The sequence below is a fragment of the Dryobates pubescens genome, chromosome 1 (genome assembly GCF_014839835.1).
Source record: "Dryobates pubescens isolate bDryPub1 chromosome 1, bDryPub1.pri, whole genome shotgun sequence".
NCBI lineage: Eukaryota > Metazoa > Chordata > Aves > Piciformes > Picidae > Dryobates > Dryobates pubescens.
The window spans coordinates 31,983,446-31,998,150 of NC_071612.1; the positions used below are offsets into that span (position 1 = coordinate 31,983,446).

General features: G+C 47.2%; 1 protein-coding gene across 1 annotated transcript in view; it reads left to right on the forward strand.

Moving 5' to 3' along the window:
• SCFD2 (sec1 family domain containing 2) overlaps positions 1-14,705 on the forward strand; it is a 208,510-nt gene that overhangs the window by 86,913 nt on the left and 106,892 nt on the right. Inside the window, exon 5 of the mRNA XM_009899304.2 lies at positions 6,553-6,802. Within this exon, the coding sequence (XP_009897606.2) occupies positions 6,553-6,802 (250 nt within the window). The remainder of the gene's footprint in view (positions 1-6,552; positions 6,803-14,705) is intronic.

The window sequence follows — 14,705 nt, forward strand, 5'->3', positions numbered from 1 at the left end:
TCAACACCCCCAGGGAAGAGGCAGTCACAGCCTCTCTGGGCAGCCTGTGCCAGAGTCTCTCCACCCTCCTACTGAACAACTTCTTCCTAAGATCCAAGATCCTTCTAAGATCAATTTTAAACCTAGTCTGCCTCAGCTTCCAACCATTCTCCCTTGTCCTGTCTCTAGACACGCTGGTGAAAAGTCCCTCTGCAGCCTTCCTGTAGGATCCCTTCAGGTATTCCAAGGTAGCTCTAAGGTGTAGTTCCCCACCCTGGAGTCTTTTCTTCTCCAGGCTGAACACCCCCAGCTCCCTCAGCCTACCCTCAAAGCACACTTAACATATTTTAACTCCTTATCAACCAGAGTTAGAAAAACTTAATTCAGTTTTCTTTCAACAGATTAATGAGTTGGATTACTCTCATAGTATTTATTTAATGTTAACTCACCTATATTATCAATAAAAGCAGCATTTCTTGAGCAGAGTGCTCCAGGAACGTGGTGCAGCAAATGACCCAAAGGACCCAAGGGCATGAGATAGAACACATCTAAGTGCCAGGTTCTACACATTGGCCACAACAACCCCATGCAGTGCTGCAGGCTGGGGTCAGAGTGGCTGAAAGAAGCCAGGCAGAAAGGGACCTGGGGGGCCTGGTTGACAGCAGCTGAACATGAGCCAGCAGTGTGCCCAGGTGGCAAGAAGGCAAATGGCATCGTGGCCTGCATCAGGAATAGTGTCCAGCAGGAGCAGGGAAGTCATTCTGCCCTGTATTCAGCACTGGTTACGCCACAACTTGAATCCTGTGTCCAGTTCTAGGCCCCTCAATTCAAGAAAGATGTTGAGATGCAGGAGGGTGTCCAGAGAAGGGCAACAAAGCTGGGGAGGGGTCTGGAGCACAGCCCTGTGAGGAGAGGCTGAGGGAGCTGGGGTTGCTTAGCCTGGAGAAGAGGAGGCTCAGGGGAGACCTTCTTGCTCTCTACAACTCCCTGAAGGGAAGTTGTAGCCAGGTGGGGGTTGGTCTCTTCTCCAGACAACCAGCACCAGAACAAGAGGACACAGTCTCAAGCTGTGGCAGGGGAGGTTCAGGCTGGATGTTAGGAAGAAATTCTTCCCAGAGAGAGAGATTTGCCATTAGAATGTGCTGTCCAGGTCAGTGGTGGAGTCACCATCACTGGAAGTGTTTAAGAAGATCCTGGATGAGCCACTTGGTGCCATGGTTTAGTTGATTAGATGGTGTTGGGTGATAGGTTGGACTGGATGACCTCAAAGCTCTTTTCCAACCTGGTTATTCTGTGATTCTGTGACTTGCCACTGCTCCTTGTGCTGGTTTTACCTGCAGCTGGCTGTTGCTTCTTAGTTTTGTTTTTCCCTAATAAAATCCCTCACTGAGGGAAAGCTGGGTGGTTCCCATCCCCAAAAGTTTTATTAACTCCTGCGACCTCTGAAGGAATTCAACATGTTTGGAAGGAAGGAAACTTGTTTTAAAGGAATTAGAACATGTTTGGAAGGAATGAAATGTGTTTGGAAGGAGTTAAAACATGGGTTTGCTTCCTAAATGGAAAGCTGCTAGAATATTTACACAGTGAAGTAGTCTCTTAAGATTTATCTCCTCCTTCCTCCTGGATTTTAAAAGAAAATAAATTCCACTTGCTTGAAGTTGATTTTTGCTCTAATATTTTTAATGATGTGTTGAGGACAGTGGGCTGGGAGCAGGGGGATTAGAGTGCTCAGTTCTCTTCTCAGTTTTGTCAGGGCCACGTGTTAATTGGAGCACACTCTGACCCTCCTCTCCTCTTCCTCCCCAGCCCACTCTGGTTTCTATTGTGTAAAAGCCAGCTCATGATCCACGTGGCTTTGGATCCTTCCAGGTTTAGTGCATACAGAAAACAAAGACTTTCACAGCAATGCAAAACATCATTTTATTGGGTTGGGGTTGTTTTTTTTTTTTGCTACACTTCCTCTTAGTTCCTGGAGATCCTTTAAATCCCATTTGAAATGTGCCTTTTGCAGCACACTCTCATGTTCGGTGTTCAGATGCTGAGTTACATTTGTGCTTTCTGCACTATCCTCCCATCTGCCCTTTGCAAAACCCAGCACACTGACGTCAGTTCCCTTGCCCTGAGGGACAGTAAATTATTGCACAGCTTAAGTTAGAAAAATAACTAAGCAAAGAGGGTGGAGGAACAAGATGGGAAACAACAACAGGAACCTAGCAGAAACTCTTCCCCTGCGTTCTGATGGGTACATGATGATGGCATGGAAATACCCACACAGTGCACCTAAGCTCGGGCCTTAACTGGCTGTGCCTTCAGCAGCATTGATGGTTTTGTGCAGCGTTTGGAAAGCTCAGGCTTGACCTGGTTTTGTTGTTTTTGTTGGCTCCCACGGCGATAGACAAATGGAGCTAACCCCAGGCCAACATCACCAGCAGGAAATTTGGGTCATCTGTAGTTACATTTTTAAACCTCGTCTTTTAGGCTCGTTCAATCAGGCTAATTGATTGATTGTTAGGCGGGGCAGGGAGCCCCTAAATCATCAGAGGTGGCCAGATAATGACAGGCTGCCAGTGGATTTTGTTGGAGGCAAATTTCCCAGCTCCCTGTGGAGCAGTGCTCTGCAGTGGGGCTGCGAGTCCCGGGTTGTTTTTCCATGCACGCTCCAGTCCAACCAGCCTGCTTGGACAAAATAGCCTCTGAAGCTTGGCAGTTCCATTTGAAGTCCTCTCTGGTGCCATTTCCCAAGAGATAAGGGGAAAACATTCCAGAGAAGTTCATACCCCAGAAGGACCCTCCATGTGTTCTGAAGTTAACAGTTTAGTAGAGCTCTTTCATATTGCTTTTTTCCCCCCTCTCTCATTTTTACTTTGAAGATAAGAGGTGGCAATTGTTGCTTTAAGTTGTGGAGTTTTAGCCTGCCCTGCAGTAAATCATCCTGCAAGCTTAGGCCAAGGTGGGGTTATTTTTTTTCTGTCATGTATGTCTGAAACTTTGCCAGAGATGCTTGCACACATGCACTACGAGGAGCTGCTGTCCTCCAGTGGGACCTGTTGCCCCTGCTGTTTTATCTCACTCTCTGTATCCTCTGGGCTCCATGAGCGTGGAAAATCTCTGCATGCAAAGCAGAGCTTTTTCAAGGCCTCATTTTTCATGCTCCAGGAGCATGCTATGAAATACCAAGAGATGGAGTGGAGTAAAGAGTGTGTGTTGGGAGGGGTGAGTGGAATAGAATAGCTTAGGTTGGAAGGGACCTCAGAGACCATCTACTCCAACCTCCCCACCACAGGCAGGGACTCCTCTCAACTAGACTCAGTTGCTCAAGGCCATATCCAGCCTGGCCTTCAACACCCCCAGGGAGGAGGCAGCCACAGCCTCCCTGGGCAGCCTATTCCAGAGTCTCACCACCCTTGTACTAAACTTCTTCTTCAGCTCCAGTCTAACCCTGCTCTCCCTCAGCTTCAAACCATTTGCCCTGATGAAAAGTCCCTCTGCAGTCTTCAGGTATTGGAAGGCAGCTCTAAGGTCCTCCCAGAGTCTTCTCTTCTCCAGGCTGAACAACCCCAGCTCTCTCAGCCTATCCTCATAGGAGAGGTGTTCCAGCAGTTGGTTCAGCTTTGTGGCCTCCTCTGGACTCTCTCCAGCAGCTCTGTGTCCTTCTCATGCTGGGGACACCAGAACCGGAGGCAGAATTGGAGGTGAGGTCTCAGCAGAGCAGAGTCAAGGGGCAGAATCCCCTCTCTTGCCCTGCTGCCCACATTCCTCTTGCTGCAGCTCAGCACACAGCTGCCTGCTGGGCTGCATGAGGGCACTGCTGGCTCATGCTGAGCTTCTCATCAACCAACATCCCCAAGTCTCTGTCTTCAGAGCTACTCCCAAGCCACTCTGCACCCAGCCTGGATTTGTGCCTCTTTGTCCATTTTAGGGTCCATGTGTTTTGGCATTTACTGTGCTGCTGTACAGATGAGAATTTGTTTGCGTCCCTTTTCAGGAAAATACTGAAGTGAGGCAGGGATGAGTTAAAATCTGGGCACTGACAGCCCTGTCTTGAGGGTGGCCCAGCTGCCAGCATATGCCACACCAGTGCCAAACACCATGGATTTGCTTCCCAAGCAGAGCAGTGCCTGGACTCGTTGAGTGTGTGATTTAACACTCCCTGCCCAAACACACACAGGGTGCCAACCCCTCCTGGATTTCTAAGTATTCCATTTGGGCTCCCACGTGCTTCAGACCCATGGGAGCTTTGTAATTTACTGCTTCAAGTCCACAGTTGCACTCATTGTTTTAGCATCTGGGCAGTTAGAAAATTCTTCTCAAAGGTATGTGTTCAAGTAGAAACATAACATCTGACCACATTAAGGGCCCTTGAAGGGTCTGTGGCAGAACTTGTGTCAGGAGCAGGGTGGGGACCAGACTTTGCTGCACAAAACCCCCACAACCCTTCTTGATACCTTGAGTAGTTTGTGCTTTCTTTATGGGCAAGATCTGTAGTGGATTGGTGTAAGTATAAAAATCAAGAGTTTACAGACTGCTCCTTAGTGTTTGATGAAATTGCCAAAGATCAACTAAACCAAAACCCAGCCAAATTCTGGACCCCCCTGAAGTGTTGTATGGAGTGCACCAGGAGATGAAACTAAAGTCCACCTTACTGAAGTTAGACTGAAAGCTCCACCCAGGCTTCAGAAATAAACTACTCAGTTGTCAAAAGAGCTCAGGACTAAATGAATACAGTTAAAAGCAGTGATAAACCTGTTCTCTTATTGCATCAATCTTTATGATCTCTTTGCTTGTATTTCTTGTGCCTAAAACTACCACAGGAATCTATTTAAAGAGTGTACTGTTGGCTCTGGTGCCTCTGCTATGATTAGTATGTTTGAAGCTATTGTAGTAACAACCAAGAGTAACAGCCCAGGGTGATAATGCAGCCAACATTTTGTTGTGAGTTGACCAACAGTTTTTCACTGGGAGCTGTGTGCTGATGCTGCCAGAAACCTCCTGCATGGATCTTAGTGATCCATTGAGAGAGGAAGGCTGTTCTTCCCTCCTCCCACCTGCCCCTCCCGGAGCAGTATGTGCTCCTGCTTGCCTTGCACTGCCCTGCTTCTCACCTGACCCCACTGCTGAGCTGCAAACCGCTCAACAGAGTGGGGAGATTTCATCCATGGGGGTGCGTGCACAGTGAGGGTGGCAGTCTGCCAGTACAGTTGTCACACTGCCATCCTGAGTGGCAGTGAACCATGTGGTGGGTGTAAATGCCAGCCTTGGTGTTAGATGATGTGAATGTCAGCATGGCATTTCAGGGGATTCATGTCTGAAGTCTCCTTTTTACCACCACAGTAAAGCTGTATGGGCACTCTCCCAGAGAGATGAGAACAATCACAGAATCATAGAATTGCTAGGATTGGAAGGAACCTCAAGGATCCTCCAGTTCCAACCCCCCTACTATGGGCAAGGACACCTCACACTACAGCAGGTTGCTCACAGCCACATCCAGCCTGGCTGCAAAAACCTCCAGGGACGAGGCTTCCACCACCTCCCTTGGTGGTGGAACTGAGTGCAGTTTCAGCTCCTGAGCACCTAGGGCATCCCAGCATACTCCCAGTTTCCCCCCTTTCCCTTCCTCATACACACATTATGATCATTCAGCCTGTCAGCTCTCCCTGCTTCCACATGGCCTTTGCCTTACTCACCCTGCAGCATGGATGTGATGTGGGAATGAGCCTGACCTACCTAGCACAGGAGGCTTTTCCAGTGTAGATGTCCCATGTTACATGGCTTGAGGAGCTGGTGAGTGTGCTGGGAAGAAGGCAGAGGGACAAGGTCAGGGCACATTGCTGCTATCATGGAGCTCTTCTAGGGAACCATGCAGGTCGCTTCAGCCACCTGCTTCACAAGTGGGTTCTTCTGTTTCTGATTGTCTGGGTTTCTGGCCCCAGAGCATACAGCCAGGTTTGCAGGTGTGCTGAGAGCTCACAATAGCAGCTGAAGTCAGTTTGAGCTGGGCTCTGAATGCCCTGCCCAATTGCAAAGCCAGACCCAAGTAGGAGGAACAACATTTAGGGGAACACTAGGAACAAGTTCTTTACAATGAGGGTAACAGTGCAGCAGAGGTTGCCCAGGGACATCATTTGAGGCTCCATCCCTGGAGATATCCAAGGTCAGGCTCAACAAGGCTGTGAGCAATGTGATCTAGTGGAGGACGTCCCTGCTTGCTGCAGGGCTTTGGAGTGGATGAGCTTTGGAGGTGCCTTCCAACTCAAACCATTCTACGAGACATTTAACCCTGTGCTTTGTATGATTTCCCTCCATACACCAGAGACTGATGTTCCCAGCTTCTCATCAGTCTGGGACATGAAGCTCTAATCATTAGGCTTCTCAAGTGCATCATGAGGGCTTTGGAAGGAACTTGTAGCAAACTCAGATGCTTGCTGTCTGTCACAGGCCCTTATTCTGACAAACGAGAATGCAAATAGTGAACAGTGCTTTGTTAAAGGAGCAGTGCTGTGAGGAGAAGTAATCACTGGTGGAGTTATGTCTGATAGCACAACCTGACAAAAACATCTTCCTTCTCTTTTCCAGACCCTTGGTGAGTCAGAAATGCCCAGTGTTTTAAAGCAGTTACTGCCAATGATCAAGTCTTACAAGGAGAGGAGAAAAGATGATTATACCTGTGAGGACTTCCTTGTCCTGCTGGTATACATGTATTCTGTGGTTGGAGAGATCAAGAGTGGAAAAGAGCTGGATGCAGCTGAAGAAGAGGTGAAAAAGGCCCTAGCCAAGGCCATTTGTGACGAGCCGGAGCCCTCTCCTCTGTTGCAGAAAATAACAGGTAGGATTCTGCTTATGTGGTGAGAAATTGGATGGTTGGGAATGCAGGAGCTGGGAGAAACATCTAAAAGTGGCTTGACTCTGTGGTGCAGAGGGTACCTGAGTAAGCACAAGGATTTCCTGCAGATTTGTTCCATCTCCCATGTGCAAATGAATGCCAAATGCTGACAGGCTGGCCTTGAAGAGTGCTGAGTCTGGCAAAAGCTCCACCAGTTGCTCTTTTTGTTAGAGGTTGGCTAAGCTGCAGTGTTTTCATAAGGTAATCTCTTCCACAGTTTCCTTCATTGATCAGTGTAAAGTGGAGCCTGAGAAATCCAAATGAATTCTGGGAACACGCTCAGTGAACCACAGTTGTTTTGTGAACACCAGGGGCCGGCCTCTGTGGCATAAAAGAAGCAATGTGTCTAAAACCAACATGGAGCTTTTTTTTCTGCTGAAGCAACGTGAACATTAGCCCTTCAAAACAGCACACTAAGCCCTTTTTTCAGATGAGCACTCATGGACTAGGGAAGCCCTAACCTCTTGCTGCTGGTACCACGCTTTGGGATAAAATAATTGCTGGGAACATTAATTAAGAGGAACGAGCAATGGCTCCAGGGTGACATATCTGAATGACAGAGGGGATCTCACTTCCTGCTCTCAGTTTGCTCATTGTTTACTGCTAGTGAGCAGGTCATTGACCAGGTCATCTTTGAGGTAGGGAACACAGGAACATAAATCAAGATGTTATGAGAAGCCTTTGCCAAGAATGGGCCTGAATGGGGAGTCTCAAAGGAGGTGGAATAATGCTGCTGTTGGTTATCCTGGTGCTGTTCCCCAGGGTCACTTCCAAATGCAGGTGTGGTCTGACTGGTCTGTTGTGGTTTTGGGTGTAAAATGCTGCCATGGTTAAAAGGCTCTTAGTGTAGGAATGGGCATGGTCAGCCATATCTGCACTGTGCTGTTGCTTTAATAGCCCTGGCCACGGTGCCTGCATTGTTGGAGGTTCCTTGTTGGGGTTTTCTCTCCTCTTTTCCAACATGCCTTGCACTGTTTGGAGCCTGCCTCACAACATCAGTGATGTCCTCTACTAGACATGATGCAGTCATTTCTAAACCTCTTTTTTCATTATTTGTCTTCTCTCCTGTGATTGGCAGTGCTTTGAATCACAATTTTCTCAGCTTCTCTTTGTTATGGGAAGGTTTGAAGTCTCTAAAGCTTCATTCGAATACCAAAGTGGAGTTGAGTTCCTGTGTACATAGATCCTTCCCTTGTGGCTGTCTGCTCTGGGGTTATGTAGTTGCAAGCACAGATGGAGATCAAAATAGATGCTGTGCTTGTTTTATGTTCCATAACCTCTCAGTAACTCCATAGTTTTTATGAGATACATTTGCAGTCTGCATGATTCCTGTGTAAGTGTGAGGATCTGAGTGGTTGCTCTAAGCTTCTGGACACAGGGACAGGTGAATGAACATTTTATTACAGAGATTCTTTATTTTATTCCATAAAATTCTATCTGCCTTATTACACAGAGGGCCACAAAGGTGATCCAAGGGCTGGTGCACCTCTGCTCTGAGGACAGGCTGAGGGAGGTGGGGTGTTCAGCCTGGAGAAGACTCAGGTGGGGAGCTGCCTTCCAATAGCTGAAGGGATCCTACAGGAAGGCTGCAGAGGGACTTTTCATCAGGGTGTCTAGAGACAGGACAAGAGGGAATGGTTTGAAGCTGAGGGAGAGTGGGTTTAGACTGGAGCTTAGGAAGAAGCTTTTCAGTAAGAGAGTGGTGAGATGCTGGAATAGGTTGCTCAGGGAGGTTGTGGCTGCCTCCTCCCTGCAGGTGTTGAAAGCCAGGCTGGATGAGGCCTTGAGCAGCTGAGTCTAGTTGAGAGGTGTCCCTGCCCATGGTGGGGAGGTTGGAGGGATGAAGGAGGTGTTTAGGAGGAGACTTGATAGGGTGCTTGATTGCATGGTTTAGTTGATTAGGTGGTGTTAGATGATGGGTTGGACGCGATGATCTTGAAGGTCTCTTCCAACCTGGTCTATTCTATTCTATCTCTAGGGTCCCTTAAAGCTATTCTGTGGTTCTATGATACTTTGAATTATAGTGTGGTAGAAGATTGCCAGAAGGAGGATTCTTTTCCATAGCTGTGTAGCATACCTTCTATGCACAGTCAGCAGCTTCATGAGGATAAGCTGAGGGAGCTGGGGATGTTCAGCCTATAGAAGACTCTGGGGATACATTGGAGCTACCTTCCAATAGCTGAAGGGATCCTCCAGGAAGGCTGCAGAGGGACTTTTCATCAGGGTGTTTAGCAACAGGACAAGGGGCAATGGTTTGAAGCTGAGGGAGAGTAGGGTTAGACTGGATCTTAGGAAGAAGTTGCCTGCTGGCCACACTAGATTTCCCTTAGAATAGAATAGAATTAACCAGGTTGGAAAAGACTTAGGTTGGACTTGATGATCTCCAATCACCCAGCACCATCTAATCAACTAAACCATGGCACCAAGTGCCTCATCCAGGCTCTTCCTAAACACCTCCAGTGATGTAATGATGATGTATCCTAGGTGATTACAACCCTCTGCAGAACATGTTAAAGTGCAGAACTTGCTGATACTATGACAGAAGTGCAGGCACTCATCATTTCCAGGCTGTTGAGTGTTAGGCTGCTCAACCTTATTGTTGCCTGACCAGATGTTTGCCAAACTATTTGTGCCATAACATTCTGCATTTCTCTGCCACCTTCTTCCACTGAAGCACTGAAACAAACCCAGCAAACGTTAATGAACATGAAAATGCAGCATGTTAATCTCCCACACTCATGGGATGGAAGAAACAGGATGCAATTATTTTTTTGCATGCATAATAACAGAAAAAAATTGCTCACTTTTAGTGGTGGTGTGTTTGATGGAGCTGTTCAATAACCCAGGCTTTGGGAGACTGACTGAATGCCTTTGGGTCATAAAACTGAATGTAACAGTTCCAAGATTTCTCCCGGGTGTGATTGACCACAGACATATGTTCTCCATCACTCTTTCCAGCAGAATGTTACAAATTGGAGGGAAAACAGAGCAGACCAAAACAGAATGGAAAATGAGGCTTTTCAACAGAATGCCAGGTTGGGGGGCACTTGGGGTGGGTCTTTCTGGCAGCTGGTAAAAGAAAACAAACCCCAAACCTCTGAACTATTGTATTTATCTTATCTGCTGCTGGAGTTTTGTAAACATCCACGTAGAGCTGTGTGCAACTACACATGTATGCAGTAGTAATGCTAATAGAGCAGCAAAGCAATCACAAATCTATTTTTTCAGCTGCACTCTTCTTTTTCAGCTGCAGATCTCTGTGGGAGCTTTGTAGAGCAGATCTGCCTTTCATGGTGTGCTCTGGAGGCCAGCAGGGCAGGCAGCTATTCTGCCCATGTCTGAGAGCTCTCAGCTGATAAGGCTGGAGGTAGCTGTTGAACCTTCTCCCACTGAGAGTTCTCAGCTGGTAGGGCTGGAGGCAGCAGTTGCACCTTCTCCATCATAGGTGTGGCAGGAGCTCATCATTGTGTCCAGAGAAGGGCAATGAGGCTGGGGAGAGGACTCGAGCACAAGCCCTAGGAGGAGAGCCTGAGGGAGCTGGTGTTGCTTAGCCTGGAGAAGAGGAGGCTCAGGGGAGACCTTATTGCTGTTTACAGCTACCTGAAGGGAGATTGTAGCCAGGAGGAAGTTGGTCTCTTCTTCCAGACAAGCAGCACCAGAACAAGAGGACACAGTCTCAAACTGTGCCAGGGGAAGTTTAGGCTGGAGGCGAGGAGAAAGTTCTTCATTGAGAGAGTCATTTGCCATTGGAATGTGCTGCCCAGGAAGGTGGTGGTGTCACCATCCCTGGAGGTGTTCAAGAGGGGATTGGACGTGGCACTTGATGCCATGGTTTAGTCATGAGGTCTGTGGTGATGGGTTGGACTTGCTGATCATTGAGGTCTCTTCCAACCCTGGGATTCTGTGATCATGGCTGCATTGTAAGGATGAAAAGCGTCCTTGTAGGCTGGCTCCAGTCAAATGGTAAAAACAAGAACTCAGCTCAGATTATGGCAGTGTTTCTTTCTCCCATGTTCTGTGTCCTGGCCCTGCAGAGCCTTCCCAGGCTGGTGTGCAGACAAGGCACAGCTGGAGTGAGCTTTCCCTTTTGCTTTGGATGACAAAATGTAGTCTGTGTTGATAGAGCTGAAGAGCTTCATCCTGCCACGGTGCAGACATTACTGCCACAGCCAGAGGAAACCCAGAGCATTTTCTCCCCAGTTCTGAAACAGGAGTTAGATGTTCAGGAGGTTTTCCTTTCCTGTTGCTTCAGCTGATTTTATAGACACCCCCCCCCCCCCGCCCGACTCAGCCCTCTGGCTGGCAGAAGCTGTGTGCAAGCTGACCTCCTGCTATCTGTGTTCTTCTCTCAATGCCTGTTGGACACGAGCCAGTGGAATGTATTTGTGGTCCAGCAGTCCCAGAGGATGGTGGATCTGACAGGGATCCAGGAGCACAGGAGGATGTGAGCAAAGCTGCTGCCTGCCCATGCAAGAGGTGCTGCATGAGGAGCTCCTGGAGGTGACTTAACCCTGAAATGCTGGCACTGGTGCAGTACTTCAGTCCTTTGTGGTAGCAGAGCTATTGAGGAGAAAAGATCGCTTACATGTCCCAAGATATTAATGTGATTTACACAACAGTCAGAAGGATTCATGGGCATTGTTGTGACCTCTCTGCAAAACAAGGGGCAGATGCACCAAAGCAAAGACCTGCTCTGCTTTAGCAGACTCTGCAGGTGCTGAGGACATGTCCTAATCTTTGTCAGCTCTCCTTAGGACCCTTGAGCTCTCCAAGACCCCAGTCCCTTTCTGCTGAGACCTTCCCAAGGGCTTTTGCCTATTTCTGTTTACCACAATCGATGGATGTCAAGTGGGAGACAGACTCACACAATCACAGAATACATCTGGTGGGGGGAGACCTCCAAGTTTATCTACTCCAGCCCTCAGCCCAGCACTGAAGAATCAGCACTAAACCAGGTCCCTAAGTGCCAGGTCCCCACTGCTTGAACACCACCATCCATGGATGGTCTCTTCACCACTGCCCTGGGCAGACCATTCCAATGTCTGAGGACCCGTTCAGTGAAGAAATAATTCCTAATACCCAGCCTGACCCTCCCCTGGTGCAGCTTGAAACCATTTCCTCTGGTCCTGTCACTTGACACCAAGGAGAAGAGGCTGGCAAAGCAAATCAGCAATCGTTGACTTCAGGCTCTCTGTCACAGGCTGGTTGGATTCCTGGGCTATTTCTCTCTGGAAAACATGGAGGATTTTCTAGTGAATTGTTTGGGAGTCAAATTGCAGCACTAGTCTGGATTAATGTGTGTCTAAATTTGCATATGCACGTTTTTTCTGGTAGGCCTTAAAATTACAGGGCGTGTCATAAAGCTGTGGTGCTAAAGGTGAAGAAATCGGGCTGCTTTCTACAGGGCTAGAGGGCCACAAAGATGATCCAAGGGCTGGAGCACCTCTGCTGGGAGGACAGGCTGAGGGAGCTGGGGGTGTTCAAGGGAGAGTAAATTTGAACTGGATCTTAGGAATAAGTTCAAGGGTGGTGTTACTTTGGAACAGGTTGCCCAGGGAGGTTGTGGCTGCCTCCTCCCTGGGGGTGTTGAAGGCCAGGCTGGTGAGGCCTTGAGCAGCTGAATCTAGTTGAGAGTTGTCCCTGCCCGTGGTGGGGAGGTTGGAGAAGGTGATCTCTGAGATCCCTTCCAACCTGAGCTATTCTAGGGTTCTGTGATATCTTGTTTGGATTTCATAATTCAAATGTGTGGCAGGAGACAGTCCCAGTGGACAAGCCCAGGGGTGTTGGGGATTTTAATTTTCTTTTTAAAACACTTCCATATATTTATTTATTTTGTCTCCAGCACCTGGTCTCCCTTGGCTCCAGACTGGATAATCATTTTCATTGAAGTGTTTATAACATGAAGTCTTTTTTTCTTCCCCCCCCTTTTATAACATGAGACATATGCCTGGAGCTCTGCAGGCTGCTGTCCCCCTGCCAACTGCAACAGGAAACTGATAGGGTGCAGTTTTCATTCATTGTTTGTGTTCTTTTTCAGCATGCAAATTCAACAGCATTTTGAAGATGCTTCTGGCATCAAATATCACTTTTTTCCCCCTTTTCTTTTCCTTTAAGCACAAAATGGAAGCAGAAGCTGCTTTAGAATGAGGCAGCTTTTCAAAAGGTGTTTTTCTGTGTATGTGGCAGGCTCCAATCCCTTTTTTCTTCCTTCTTTCCATGTGAGTCACTTCCTTGCAAGATCTTCAAGTGTTGGCATACTGTAAAATGATGAGTAAATCCTTGCTGTTTTGCAGAGCACACCCAGCCTAGCCAACCAAAAAATGGTGAAGTATTAAATAGCTATCAAAATAAAGGGGGGGGAAAAAACCTAAAAGCAAATAGAAAGGGAAAAAAACAACCACACTTATTCTTAATCACCACCCATAGGACAGAAAACTAATTATAAGATTTGGGGGGGAGGGGTTGTTGTTTTTTCTCTTGCCCACAGGCACAAAGGAATGCTGAGGTGTTTGCTGGAGATTGCAAATGTTGCTTCCTCACATCTGAATTCCTTTAAAGAGTTTCTGAGCATTCTGTTGTACTTCTTGTCAGGATGGTATCTGTTTTAAATCCCCTGCTGTGTGCTGGATCCAGTGGCACAAGGCTAGGCATGAAGGCAAGGAGGTGCACTGTCAGCTTCAGATGTTTATATTCTAGATATGTATTTCTTCAGCTCAGTGGTGGTGCTAATTCTCTTGTGCTTAACAGGAGATTTTGTCAGGGGTGAATTCCCTCCTTTGTATTTGGGTCAGTCTGTGTCAGGCTAGCAACCTCCATGTATTTTAATGATGGTGCAGGGTTTTGAAAGCCAGTATCTGAAGAAACAATTGATCCCAGGCATGATCTGAAGTCAGCCAGTTCTGCCTTACTGCAGTGTTAAAACCAAAGAAATCTCTTGAATGAATGAAAGCAGAGAAATCTCTTGACTAGTTGATCATAACCCATCTTGTGGCTTGCAAAACCTTTGCAGTGTTGGTCATCTGTACATCTCAACAGCAGGATGATAAAAACCAGGAAGATTTAAAACAACCCATCACAGTCAAAAAGAATTTCTGTAATCTATTAAATAGCTCAGAGGTTTATAGCTTGAACATCCATCTCTTGCCCATGTGGTTCACTCATGCCCTCATTTTCCCCTCAAGCTTTGGAGGCTCATGGATTTTGGCCCTGGAGGTCCTCTGGTCAATCCTTCACTGTAATCAAGATAATTTTCTTTCACATATATTACAAGGGTCAGGTTCTGCTTCTGTAGAAAATCAGTGTAAAAACATAGAGTGCTCCTACTCCTGCTTGCAACAGTCCTGAAATGCAGCTTAAGGGATGGAGGAAACCATTCTAATGTTGTCTGTGGATCAATTTTGATAAGCAGGATCAACTATTTTCAGTGATCTGTCAACCTTGCTAAGAGACCCTTGTTAATACAACCATTTAAACACCTTCCTTTGGTGGTACAAGCAGCTCTTTTTGTTTGTCATAGCACCTAAATATTGTTACTTACAACAAAAGTTCCAAGCAGTGCCTTACTGAAATGAATTCTCTCTCATGTGTACTCAGGGCCTTACTCCAAAGCTGAGAGGCAGATCTCTTGTGGTCTTAAATTTTAAATCAACATGGAGAAGGTGCTCTCACAGCCCCTTTCTCCCTCTCTGCTCTTGTTTAGTTTTAAATTTTATAGTTGAGTAAATGTCACCTCTGGTGGTTAAAGTTCAGGTCAAGTTACATTTGGCTGTGACCCTGCTGCTCTCTTTTGCAGACGCTGGGACTGTGGTCTGTCAAGAGAGGAAAGTTCACAGATCGTAGCCTGAGG